The 14,244-nt window shown below is 39.8% G+C and overlaps 1 protein-coding gene across 2 annotated transcripts; it reads right to left on the bottom strand.

Moving 5' to 3' along the window:
- Positions 1 to 1,890: 1,890 nt before the first annotated feature.
- sdhaf4 (succinate dehydrogenase complex assembly factor 4) lies at positions 1,891 to 14,244 on the bottom strand. 2 transcript variants are annotated; one of them, XM_028820700.2, is made up of 3 exons: positions 14,077 to 14,244; positions 5,231 to 5,374; positions 1,891 to 2,123 (listed from the first exon to the last, which is right to left on the bottom strand). In XM_028820700.2, exons 1-3 carry the CDS (start codon positions 14,180 to 14,182, stop codon positions 2,014 to 2,016), a joined length of 360 nt encoding a protein of 119 aa, XP_028676533.1. In that variant the 5' UTR covers positions 14,183 to 14,244; the 3' UTR covers positions 1,891 to 2,013. The 2 variants fall into 2 exon arrangements, with proteins under 2 accessions (XP_028676533.1, XP_051775572.1); XM_051919612.1 differs by having other exon boundaries at positions 5,231 to 5,365; positions 14,077 to 14,243.

Genomic DNA, 14,244 nt, shown 5'->3' with positions numbered 1-14,244 from the left:
TGAGAAAGAAGGGACCATGTAGGATACTGGAAAAACAATTTTAAAAATGTCTGGACATTCCCACAGTGCATTTAGCTGGTCTGAAAATTACACCTAGAATACTTTTTTCACATTTGAGGGGTCTGGTGATGAAGCCCTGAAACAGTTTCTTGTTATAACCATTTGAAAGGCCCTGTATAGGTATCTAAACATGAAAAAAATCAGCAGGTTGTATCAATTAGAAGTATGCTTTCTGAAAGCCTAAACATGGTGTAGGTGGCGTATGGGATGGACGAGCATCCTGACCAGGAGAGGGGATGGTACATTACCTTGCCCTGGAAGACAGATAGACATCCTAGCCAAGGGAGAGAAAGGCACCAGACCCAAAAAGGACTTCTCAAGAGGAGGGATGGACATCCCAACCTGGAATTACATACCCAGGCGGGAAGCCCCAGGTAACTGGCAAGACATCCTGACTGGACACGTTTTGAGGACCTTCCCTGGCTGAGATAAAAGAAAAGGACAGGGAAGGACTGTCTCTGAGGGGTGTATATTCCCCTCAGGCACTAGATGGCAGCAGTCCTCCATACTGATGCCCATTTGGGAACTCACAGGGAAATGTAGCCCAGCAGAGCAGCTCTGCTGGAGCCCATGGGTGCTGCAAGAGGGCACTGCAGGGAGATCTACTCTCTATCATATGGGACTTTCATGTGACCTGGAAGTACTTCCAACAGGCAGCACCCCTGGCACAGGAAGTACTCCTGGATCCTCAATAAAAGGGACCACACTCCCTTATCCAGGTGAGTCGGAGCTGGGAGGAAGGGAGGCAACACTCAGCTGGAGAAGGACAGTATGGTGGTGAGAGGAGAGGCACTGTGAAGTGAATTATGGAAGAAGGACAGTATGGTGGTGAGAGGAGAGGCACTGTGAAGTGAATTATGGAAGAGAGAGAACCTGTGCTTTATACTTTGTACTTAACTGATGAATTGTGGGTATTACAGTAAAACCATCCTTTATTTGAACCCAGGACTGTGGTTGTGAGTTCGTGCTTTGGGCTCACTGATACCCCGGTTTTATCACAATGACAAAGCCAAAGATGCAAAATATGTTTTTTTCCATTTTTGAAGGCCTCCTCTTACCAAGTGGTATCATCTAGACCAAACATTTTGATTTAGTTACATACTATACATATAAAAGTACCAGAATGCAAAATTCGAGAGTGCTTGGTGGTTTAATTCTTTAGATATTGTCTTGTGAAATTGATGAAAAAATAATGCCATGTCAAATTTGACACCCCTCTCCCTTCACAAAATTGGCAGTACCTTGGAAAGTATTCATCTTACATCAAAATAATTTTACAGGGTGTCTCCTGGATAACATGGGTACACCTGGTACTTTTTTCAGAATTTTTTGAGACCGAACTGCATCGGATTTCTGTAAAATCGGTTGATTTGACATGGAATGACTCTATACATCTATATACTGTACACACACACACATATACATATATCTTGAAAAAGCACAAGCTAAAAACTGTGACGCATTTCAACTATTCTATACAGATTTAATTAAATGATAAATTAGGTTTTTATGGATTCCAGTGTAAATTGATTTGTACTATAGTTGAACGTTATTCTGTATATGGGCTTGGCGATTTTGGTAAAATGTAAACAATTTCAAACAGAAGTCTCATCTGATAATGCACGTCTTAACATTGTCCCAATTTACTTGAAGATAAAGCATTACATATTAGTACATCACATTGCTAAATTTACAAATATTATACAGTTTTTTACTCTCAGAATAGTAACATTTAACCAAAGATGAATTATATGTGGTTCACAAATATTTAATGTAGGCCAAGCATCATGCCTAACAAATGCAGAATTTCCAAAATACATTCCAAGGAAGTGAGATTCAGTATTAATTTATTCAAGAATATACATTTGTGCATTTTAGATAAACCAGTTTAAATAATTATTTTCACAAAGCATGCAAGTACAGACAGTATAATGTACAAAAATAGCATTAACACTAAAAGTCAATGCAACGGCCCTTTCTTTCCCAGTCTCCGTAACGAGTAGGCTCAGGGCCTCTTGGTCCTCCTTTCTCCTTTGTGACAGGATTCACATCATCGGGAAATTCTGAAATAAATTAAAAGACAAGTACAGGCTTGATTTATTTAGTAGGCTTTCCAGAATGAAGTAAAACGGCAATTGCTTGATTTTGAGCATTCCCCACGTGCTTTTATATGTAACCATATCTAATGTGTTATTGACTGGTGTAGATCAACCCAACTCATTGACAAATACATATTCTTGTATACACTCACCGGCCACTTTATTAGATATACCTGTTCAGCTTCTTGTTAACACAAATATCTAAATCAGCCAATCACATGGCAGCAACTCAATGCATTCAGGAATATAGACATTGTCAAGACAACCTGCTGAAGTTGAAACTGAGCATCAGAATGAGGAAAGTGTGATTTCAGTGACTTTGAACGTGGTATGGTTGTTAGTGTCAGATGGGCTGGTCTGAGTATTTAAGAAACTGCTTATCTACTGTGATTCTCATGTACAACCATCTCTAGGGTTTATAGAAATTGGTTGAAAAACGGGAAAATATTCAGTGAGTGGATTCCAGAGGTCTGAGAAGAATGGCCAGACTGGTTTGAGCTGACAGAAAGGCAACAGTAACTCAAACAACCACTCATTACCACTAAGGTGTGCAGAAGAGCATTTATGAACACACAACACGACAAACTCTGAAGCAGATGGGCTACAGCAGCAGAAGACCACACTGGGTGCTGCTCCTGTCAGCTAAGAACAGGCAACTGAGGCTAATTTTTTGCACGGGCCCACCAAAATTGGACAAAAGAAGATTGGAAAAACATTGCCTGGTCTGATGAGTCTCGATCTCTGCTGTGACATTCGGATGGTAAGTTCAGAATTTGTCGTCAACAACATGAAAGCATGGATCAACGGTTCAGGCTGGTGGTGGTGGTATAATGGTGTGGGGGATATTTTTTGGCACACTTTGGGCCCCTTAGTACCAATTGCACATCATTTAAATGTCACAGTATTGTTGACCATGTCAATCCCTTTATGACTGCAGTAGCCATTTACTTCCAGCAGGATAATGCGCCATGTCACAAAACTCAAATCACCTAAAACTGGTTTCCTGAACATGACAGGGTTCACTGTACTTAAATGGCCTCCACAGTCACCAGATCTCAATCGAATAAAGCACCTTTGGGATGTGGTGGAACAGAAGATCTGCATCACAGTTGTGTAGCTCACAAATCTGGAACAACTGCATAATGCAATCATGTCAATATGGACCAAAATCCCTGAGGAATGTTTCCAGCACCTTGTTGAATTTCTGCCACGAAGAAATACGGTAGTTCTGAAGGCCAGTTAGTGTATATACTGTATATAGGTTGCATTTAAATGACAGTGCTTATTCTGCTACCCAGATATCAGTACTATACATTTTATAGTCATTGAATCTTATTTTCAATCTCTACATATCCACTCTCCCTTTAAAGGTCCGAACAGAGTTTCAGGGACATAAAGCTTATTTAATACCAATGAAGTCTTTCCCAGCGCATCCATAAATACTAATCCAATATATGTGAATTTACAGTCACTAATCAAACAGTTTATCTTTAGACTGTAGGAGAAAACAAAAGTCTAAATACAGGGGGTCCTCGGGTTACAACATCTCGAGTTTACAACGCTCACTCTCATAAAAACTTCAAAAAATTGAGATGTGAGTGTTTCGGCTTACACCATTAGTGTCGTCCTTACAGACTACGTAGACAAACTAGTTTGGTTGCGCGTGGCGGAAGAATACGCAGTAACACTGTGTATGAGTGAGGGAGTTGGCGAACTAGTTTGGTTGTGCGTGGAGGAATTTTTCCGTTTGTGTTGCTTTGTTTGGTGACTTTTTGACCCTTATCATCTCCCCTAAATGAAAGTCAGAGTCTTCAGATGGTTTGCTTCAAAGAAGAGGAAAGCCATCACAATGGAAGTGAAATTAGACATTGTAAAGAGATCAGAAGGAATAAAGGTAAGGAATTTTTTTTACACTCAATTTTTGTCATTTTTTCTGTTACTGCAGTACAGTATATTTATGTCCTTTTCCTTTTTCTGTGGCTTAGTTATGTTTTTATGTTCTAGATTATGATTTTGCAAATGTGTTAGGATAGGTAAGTGACTTAGGCTAGGGTGTGTTTCGACTTACACCAAAATTCGGGTTACATCACTGTTGTAGGAATGGAACTGTGTCGTAACCCGAGGACCCCCTGTACATGTTGTGTAGTCTGCATTATGTACAGAATGTACGCATGATGCAACCATTTTGACAAACATGCTAGATGGTGCACTACACAATGTAGAAAACATGCCCATGAAGAAGAGGATCCAAAATGACGATGTTATGTTTTGGTAATAAGGGTTTTTATTACATTAGATATTGACTCGTTCATTCATCTGTTGAATTTTGAAATCCTATTAAAGTGCTATCAGGTTCAAGATGAGCTAGACAGAAAGCATTAAATTGAAAGTGACAGTCATTAAATTTTATAATTGTTAAGTGCTGAACCTTCACAGGTCAATTTTGTTGGTTATCAAATGCTATCAATCATCCACTGGACAGGTAATGAGGCATTGTGAACAAGTTTTGGACCGCTGAGTTACTGGTGCAATCTCCCAAGTGACTTACTATGATTGTGAGCTAGGGCATCAATTGGTTTACAATGTTTAAACTTAGCCACTCCAAAATAAGGTCCAACTTGACCCAAACCATTTATGAGCACCTAATGAAATAAGAACCATTAAAGCTTTTTACTTTCAGCTTACAGGCATGTTTTATATAAAGTTAGCAATATAGCAGAACTTGTTGTGAATACACTGGGCTATCTTTTATAGCTTGAGAGAAAAGAATAATAAATATCCTGTTTGCTGATGAGCTAGATAAAGCAGCCTGCTAAAATTAGATGACTGAGGATGCTGGCTACCCAAGCCATGACTACATAATAGACATTACACTTATCTCTGAGCCACCTTGAACCTAACATCTCAAAGAAAAGGCCAGATTTCTGGGTTCTACATTAAGCGATTCACTTAACCTGGCACATTTTTGAACCTTGAGCAAATAAATCCTCCAACATCTTGAAGAGATGTATAATACATAAGATACTCTTTTCTGCCAGAGAAATACTGCAGTGGAAAAGGTAACAACTTACTTTGCAAGGGTTCTTTTTCAGCAGAGTCTTGTGAAGAATCATCATATCGTCCCAGTGGTGTTTTGGGTGTCTTCAGCTGCCCTTTCTTGGCTTCATTTTTGCCATCTGTCATAGAGCTCTTGTGCCGTAGGGGGGCTATATGAACTGTCGCCAAAACATTAGAAAGTGTTTTATGCCATATTAATTTAGAGGGAAGAATATATCTGTAAGTATTCCCAACAAAACAACAGTGAAAATCTGCCTATAAATTATAATGGAATTTTATTAAGCAAGAAATGTTTTTAATTATGAGAACATAAATCTGATAAAATCTTAACAAATTTTAACCTTTACAAAATAGACAGTGGAAGCAAAAAATATTAAAATTTGCATATACCAAATAGTACTGTTGGGGCAGTAATGAAGGAAGTGCATCTTGTTTGAACACACAGTGAAGAAGAGGATGTGTTGAACATTAACTTATTATATGGCTCTTTTTTAGCCATTCTTGGGATTCTGTAGATTTTCTAGTGTACTTCAGATCATTATATCAATTCAATTTTAGGACAGATAGCCTCACATTACCCTCAAGCACACTTTGATATGATGCAGAATTCATAGTTAACTTGATGAATGCAAGCCACCCAGGACCTGAGGCACCAAAACACCCCTAAACCATAACATGTCCACCACCATGCTTCATAGTCGGTATGAGATTCTTCTCCAGAAATGCCGCCTTTAGTTTGTTCCAAACATGTCTACTGTTACGGTCACTAAACAGCTCAATCTCTGATTTGTTTGTTCAGAGCACATTGTTCCAGAAGGTCTGGTCTTTACCTACATTCTCAATGACAAACTATAGTCTTGCTCTAATGTTCTTTCTGGACAGCAAATGCCTTTTTCTGGCACACCTCACATGCTGGCCAAATTTGTGCTATCTCCTTCTGCATGCACTTTGTCACCAACTTTTGAAAGAGTTATCTGCAAATCCTGCAATGAAATTTTGGGGTTCTTAGATTTCTTTTAGTATCACATACTTAGTTCTTGGGCTGAATTTGCTGGGTCAACCAATCCTGAACAAATTAACAGTCATTTGAAATCTATGCCACTTGTAGATAATTTTCCTGACAGTTAAATACAAGATAATAATAATAAGATAATAATCTTTTTAAATCCCTTGCCAGACCCACAGACATCCATAACCTTCTTTTGAGGGTTCTTTTGAACTTGGCATGATGACACCACACACGTCAATGGCAAAGAGAACACCAGACCCTAGATTTCTGCGGCTTAAATAAGACATGGTCCACCTGCATACTACTTAAGGAGATTCTAATCATTGGCACCTAATCTAGAACACCTGAATCTAATTTTATAGATCTGAAGTAGTAGTAAATGTCTAACTGGTGTACTCACTTTGTCCACATGACATTTGTTAATTTAGATTATGAGAATGCATGTGATACTTGTTCAGGTATATCACCTTTATTTGTAGGTACTGTTTACGTGAAGATCTACTGTTTGCCTGTTCAAATATGTTGAAAAAGTCAACGGTTTCCATGGGGTGTACTTACTTTTTCACATGACAGTACATATATGAATTTTTTTAATTTAACTTGTGGCCTTATTTCTATTCCATATAAACAAAGTGACAGCTGCTTCAAGTTTTAATAAAAAGGCTTACTAAATAGGAGTACTCCCATCAAATTATCTTCTTACATAATATGCTACCGTGGCTGTCCGTTTGTCTGTCCAGGATTTTAAATCACCTGTCACTCGCAAAATGTTTGAATCTGGTACACATATACTACATGACATCTACTATCCGCTTTCGGGATGATCATTGACCTCCAAGATTATTCCTCTTTTTATTTTTATTTTATTGTAGCGCAACAAAATAATGTAGCCGTTTTCATTTCCTACCACCTTTGCCGTCACTTCCCCTACCTCTTCATATCTTAAATCATTCTTGAGGCAGATTGAAGTGCCAGCTTAAGTGAAAAATTAAGGAAAATGTACTAAGAAGTTGCAACAAAAACACTGACTTTTAATGCGAAAAGATGCCGACGAAAGAAGAGAAGAAGCGGGCCACTAGGGTGGAGAGAAGAAGAGCTGATCAGGAAGCAGCAAGCACATCAACCTCTGAGCAAACGAATGGTAAACATACAGAGAAAGAAAGAGGAGGAAAACTAGGAATGCTCAAGTCAAGTGTATTCGTGCAGTGCACCGTTACTGGTAGGAATATAATACAAAATATTGTTTTAATCACATTTATTTTTCTGACAAGCATTCGAAGATAAGAGCAGCGAACATTCTCACACAAGACATTTTAAAACCCACTGAATCCAATTCAGTGTTGCAGGTGGGGCCAGTGTCTATCTTGTCAACACTGTGTGCAAGAAAGGAAACAATCCTAGACAAGGTGACAGACCATTACAGGACCCACTCACACCCACACTCAGATTCACATTTGGCAAATTCAGAGTCATCAATTAAATTATTCAGCACATATCTGGGAATGTGAGAGGAAAACCAGAGTACCCAAAAGAAAACCAAAGCAGACACTGGGGGAATATTCAAACTCCATATAGTCAGTGGGTTTAAATATCTTTAAGGCCATGTGTACTGTAATTGTAACCCAGCATAAATCAGATGACACAGGGCAGCTGAAGGACTGTTTTCAAAGTTTGTCTTATGTGCTAAAGCATAAATTGGAAATAATATACTTTTGTTTAAGTCCCAGGATTCTGAGGAACTTCTCCACTATGTTCAACAAATACAGGCATGATAAAAAATAATGCAGTTATATAAATAACCAGGTCATCAGTGCAGGCAGTTACATTTTGTTTAACTTTTAAAATTCCTTGAGGGAGCTTGATTACAATACTGAAAAAAGAAACTTGATAAGACTGCATTCTTAATAAGTGGAAAGCCCCAAAATGAAAAACAGAATTTATATGATTTATATAAACAGAGGCTTCAGCATTACATGATAAAAGCTTTATCTATGCCAATAAAATGCTGCCAAAATCCAAAATGATGTAATGTGATGAAAAAAGTAATCCCATTCAATCCTATATATACACTCACTGGCCACTTTATTAGGTACACCTGTTCGACTGCTTCTTAACACAAATATCTAATCAGCCAATTATATGACAGCAACTCAATGCGTTTAGGCTGTAGACATTGTCAAGACGACCTGCTAAAGTTCAAAGCGAGCATCAGAATGGGGAAGAAAAAGGACTGAAGTGACTTTGAAATTGACATGGTTGTTGGTACCAGACGGGCTGGTTTGAGAATTTCAGAAACTGCTGATCTACTGGGATTTTCACACACAACCATCTATAGGGCTTATAGAAAATGGTCTGAAAAAGGGAAAATATCCAGTAAACTGCAGTTCTCATGGGTATGAGCTCATAGAAAGGCAACAGTAACTCAAATAAATGACTTGTTACAACTGAGGTATGTAGAAGAGCATCTCTGAAAACAGCACGTCGATCCTTGAAGCAGATGGGCTACAGCAGAAGGAGAACACACGGATGCCACTCCTGTCACCTATGAACAGGCAACTGAAACTACAATTTTACCCGGGCTCACCAAAACTGGACAACAGAAGACTGGAAAAAACGTTGCCTGGTCTGATGAGTCTGGATTGCTGCTGCGACATTCAGATGGTAGGGTCAGAATTTGGCATTAACAACATGAAAGAACAAACCCATCATGCCTTGTATCAACGGTTCAGGCGGATGGTTGGGGTGTACCACATCATGGATGTGCAGCTGACAAATCTACAGCAACCACATGATGCTATCGTGTCAATATGGACCAAAATCCCCGAGGAATATTTCCAGCACCTTGAATCTATACCATGAAGAATTCTGAAGGCAAAAGGGGGTCCAACCTCATACTAGAAAGGTGTACCTAATACATAATAATAAAGTGGCACAAATACCTAATAAAGGGGTTAAATTAATTTTAGAATTTTAAAGTAACTGTCTGATTGCCTGCCCGTAAGGAACTTGGTTTGATCTTGTGAAATAATGTAAAAAGATTTTCTTAGGGCGGCACGTGGTGCAGTGGGTAGCGCTGCTGCCTCGCAGTTGGGAGACCTGGGTTCGCTTCCCGGGTCCTCTCTGCGTGGAGTTTGCATGTTCTCCCCGTGTCTGCGTGGGTTTCCTCCCACAGTCCAAAGACATGCAGGTTAGGTGGATTGGAGATTCTAAATTGGCCCTGGTGTGTTTGTGGGTTGTGACCCTGTGTTCGGATTCAGCGGGTTGGAAAATGAATGGATGGATGGTATATCCAAGTTTTGTTTTTTTTAATCTGGACCTTATTTTAGCTACTCTTAGAAGACTAAAACATCTTGCATTTTTCTCTTGTCAACATTCAACAGTTTTTGAAGCTCATGGAAGTATACTGATTTACATACAGTTGTGCTTGAAAGTCTGTGAACCCTTTAGAATTTTCTATATTTCTGCATAAATATGACCTAAAACATCATCAGATTTTCACTCAAGTCCTAAACGTCGATAAAGAGAAACCAGTTAAACAAATGAGACAAAAATATTATACTTGGTCATTTATTTATTAAGGAAAATGATCGAATATTACATATTTGTGAGTGGCAAAAGTATGTGAACCTTTGCTTTCAGTATCTGGTGTGAACCAAACCCCCCCCCCAACTCCCTTTGCAGCAATAACTGCAACTAAACGTTTCCGGTAACTGTTGATCAGTCCTGAACACCGGCTTGGAGGAATTTGAGCCGATTCCTCCGTACAGAACAGCTTCAACTCTGGGATGTTGGTGGGTTTCCTCACATTAACTGCTCCCTTCAGGTCCTTCCACAACATTTCAATTGGATTAAGGTCAGGACTTTGACTTGGTCATTCCAAAACATTAACTTTATTCTTCTTTAACCATTCTTTGGTAGAACGACTTGTGTGCTTAGGGTTGTTGTCTTGCTGCATGACCCACCTTCTCTTGAGATTCAGTTCATTGACAGATTTCCTGACATTTTCCTTTAGAATTCTCTGATATAATTCAGAATTCATTGTTCCATCAATGAAGGCAAGCCATCCTGGCCCAGATGCAGCAAAACAGGCCCAAACCATGATACTACCCTCACTATGTTTCACAGATGGGATAAGGTTCTTATGCTGGAATGCAGTGTTTTCCTTTCTCCAAACATAACGCTTTTCATTTAAACCAAAAAGTTCTATTTTGGTCTCATCCGTCCACAAAACATTCTTCCCATAACCTTCTGGTTTGTCCACGTGATCTTTAGCAAACTGCAGACGAGCAGCAATGTTTTTTTTGGAGAGCAGTGGCTTTCTCCTTGCAACCCTGCCATGCACACCATTGTTGTTCAGTGTTCTCCTGATGGTGGACTCATGAACATGAACATTAGCCAATGTAAGAGAGGCCTTCAGTTTCTTAGAAGTTACCCTGGGGTCCTTTGTGACCTCGCCGACTATTACACGTCTTGCTCTTGGGAGTGATCTTTGTTGGTCGACCACTCCTGGGGAGGCTAACAATGGTCTTGAATTTCCTCCATTTGTACACAATCTGTCTGACTGTGGATTGGTGGAGTCCAAACTCTGCCTGATGAGCATCAGGCAGACCTCTTTTTCTGAGGTCCTCAGAAATCTCCTTTGTTTGTCCCACGATACACTTCTACAAACATGTGTTGTGAAGAGTAGACTTTGATTGATCCCTGTTCTTTAAATAACACAGGGTGCCCACTCACACCTAGTTGTCATCCCATTGACTGAAAACACCTTCAAACTAACTGCTAATCCTAGAGGTTCACATACTTTTGCCACTCACAAATATGTCATATTCGATCATTTTCCTCAATAAATGAGAATGCCTAGAGAATGGCAGCGCGCTAGGGCGCAGCGGCTACTCCAGATTCAAAAAAAAGCCCTGCAGGACTGTTTTGAGAGCACAGAATGGAGTGTCTTTAGAGAAGCGGCGACCATTGATCATCACATTAACATAAATGAGTATGCCGAAGCAGTGACAGGATACATTGGCAAATGCATTGGAGATGTCACCATCATCAAATCTGTCTCAATACGTGCTAACCAGAAGCCATGGTTCACAGCAGAAGTTCACGAGCTGCTGAAAACATGGGATGCTGCCTACAAAGCCAACGACGAAGTGGCACTCAGAGCAGCTAGAACCAACCTGTCCCGAGGCATTAAGTTAGCAAAGCGGGAGTACTCAAAGAAAATTAGTGATCACTTCGCCTGCTCAAGAGATTCTCGTCGAATGTGGCAGGGCATCCAAACCATCACGGATTATAAGGCCCCACCGCATATGTGTGTTAACGACACCTCTCTTCCAGATGCTCTTAACACCTTCTATGCCAGGTTTGAGACACAGAACAATAAACCAGCATGGAAGACCATCCCCTCGTCAGACAATCAAGTTTTGTCCCTGTCTGCAGCTAGTGTGAGAAGGACTCTCACCAGGGTCAACCCACACAAAGCTGCTGGACCAGAAAACATACCTGGACGTGTGCTCAGAGCTTGTGCTGACCAGCTGACTGATGTCCTAGTGGACATCTTCAACATCTCCCTGAGCCAAGCTGTTGTGCCACAATGTTTTAAAATCACCACCATCAGACCTGTCCCAAAGACAGCTACAGCCTCAGAACTCAATGACTACCGCCCAGTGGCATTCACTCCAATCATTATGAAGTGCTTTGAGCGGTTAGTTTTGAGTCACATAAAGAATCAGCTGCCCCCCAAACTGGACCGTCTACAGTTTGCATATCAATCAAATCGATCAACTGATGATGCAATTTCAATGGTATTCCACCTGATCCTGTCAAATCTGGATCACCGCAATGCACATGTAAGAATGCTGTTCATGGACCAAAAACACCAACTATCTTACAAAAAGAGCCCAGCAGCGTCTTTACTTCCTGCGACGACTGAAGAAGGTGCACCTCCCTAAACCCATACTTACCACCTTCTACAGAGGCACCATAGAGAGCGTCCTGACCAGCTGTATTACAGTCTGGTATGGAAACTGCCATGCCTCCGACCGCAAAGCCCTTCAGAGGATTGTGCGGACTGCTGAGTGCATCATTGGCAGCTCTCTACCCAGTCTGCAGGAGATCTACACCTCATGCTGCCTTCATAAAGCCACTAGCATCATGGCTGACCCCCACCACCCCTCCCACCAATTGTTTACTCCTCTTCCATCTGGAAGACGACTCTGCAGCATCAGGAGCAGGTCTGCGAGATTGTGCAATAGTTTCTTTCCCCAAGCAGTCCGGCTCCTGAACACCATGCTGCCCTCCTCCACACTGGACTCTTTACTCCACACACTCTCTGGATTACAAAATACTACTTAATACTGTATATGTTTTTTAGTTATATATATATATATATATATATATATCTTGTGTACTGCACCTTTTGACTCTGGAGGACGATATTTCGTCCTACTGTGTACTGTAAGTATATTGTTAGGATGACAATAAAGCTCTACTACTACTACTACTACTAAATAAATGACCAAGTATAATATTTTTGTCTCATTTGTTTAACTGGTTTCTCTTTATCTACTTTTAGGACTTGAGTGAAAATCTGATGATGTTTTAGGTCATAGTTATGCAGAAATATAGAAAATTCTAAAGGGTTCACAAACTTTCAAGCACAACTGTAATGCTCCATGTTGCTGTTTTGTGTATTTGATGTAGCACATTTTATTAACTTTTTCTTTACATTCATATTCATAAAACAGTTTTTATGAATTTTAGTAAGAAATGCTCTGTTTCCATTGTGCCCCAAAGACTGAGTTCTGTTTGGAAAGCTACACATTTTTTGTTTTCTTATTATTAGAGTTCTGAAGTACACTATCTTCCATATTCTTTGTTAATTCTGTTATTCTTCTTTTTTGTAGCTCCCAGTAATGAATGAATAGATGTAAGAATGAATAGATTTTGACACCTTAAAAATGTTATGTAAAGTTTCCTAAAAAAAAAAACTTACTACAGAAGTCTCTGGACTGAAGTTTGTTTCCACCAAAATGTTAACTTATGAAGACACATATTTAACAAAATGAGGTACTGAACTGGCAGCTTTCAGCTGCAGGATACGTGGAGAATGGCCACAAGTTACAACGGCATCAAAGCCAAAAGATCTGACTGAGTAAAACAAAGTATAATATTAATATAGTAAAAAAAAATCCTTTAAATAGTTTTGATATAGAGAATATAATAATAATAATTCATTACATAGTGTAGAAAGATCAACGCCCTTGGATGGGGTATTTTACGTTTTTTAAGAAATCCATAATTAATAAACAGGTGGGTTTCAAACACCCCAATAATCTCCAGCCAGAATTGTGTTTGCGAGTGCTGATGTATGAAAAGGCTTATTCAACAATTTCATCAGCGTACTTGGAGGAATTCCACCTGGACGCCGGAGTCACGAAGCAGCAGCGCTATTCCCTGCAGCACCTTGCAACCTATTTGAGTAACATGACCTGCTTATTAATTAATATATTTATTTATAGCCATATAGTCATCTGACACCACCTTCCTACTTATAAGTCACGAACACTGAGTAATTTGGAAACCTCTTGTTATTGCGGTCGCAACCTCTGATCTCTTTACCTAACATGTGTTTGGGAAGAACGAGACAGCCAAAAAGAATGATCTATAAACTTCACATATATATTAGCTAAATCGGGAACTGCATCATCATCACTGGAGCTGTGAAATAGCAGTATTCACAATTACATCTGCGAACTGACAATGTTACAAAAAGTCACAAAGTACAGGACAGACCACAGAGCTGCTGGTTTAACGCTATAAAGGTACGTACTGTAGTTTACGATTGCTTACCGACATTACAGAAAATTAAATCACCAGTTGTACATCTGCACAGTCTCCATTTAGACGCGAAACTGAACAAACTCGTCAGTGACATTGCAGTGCGAGAAAACGACATGGTGATTCAAGAGAGCGTCGCTCTGATGTCATCATAGCGCGTGGCTCTACTTGCGACAAGGC

The sequence above is a fragment of the Erpetoichthys calabaricus genome, chromosome 15, assembly GCF_900747795.2.
Source record: "Erpetoichthys calabaricus chromosome 15, fErpCal1.3, whole genome shotgun sequence".
Taxonomy (NCBI): domain Eukaryota; kingdom Metazoa; phylum Chordata; class Cladistia; order Polypteriformes; family Polypteridae; genus Erpetoichthys; species Erpetoichthys calabaricus.
This window is presented reverse-complemented; position numbering and strand designations above follow the sequence as displayed.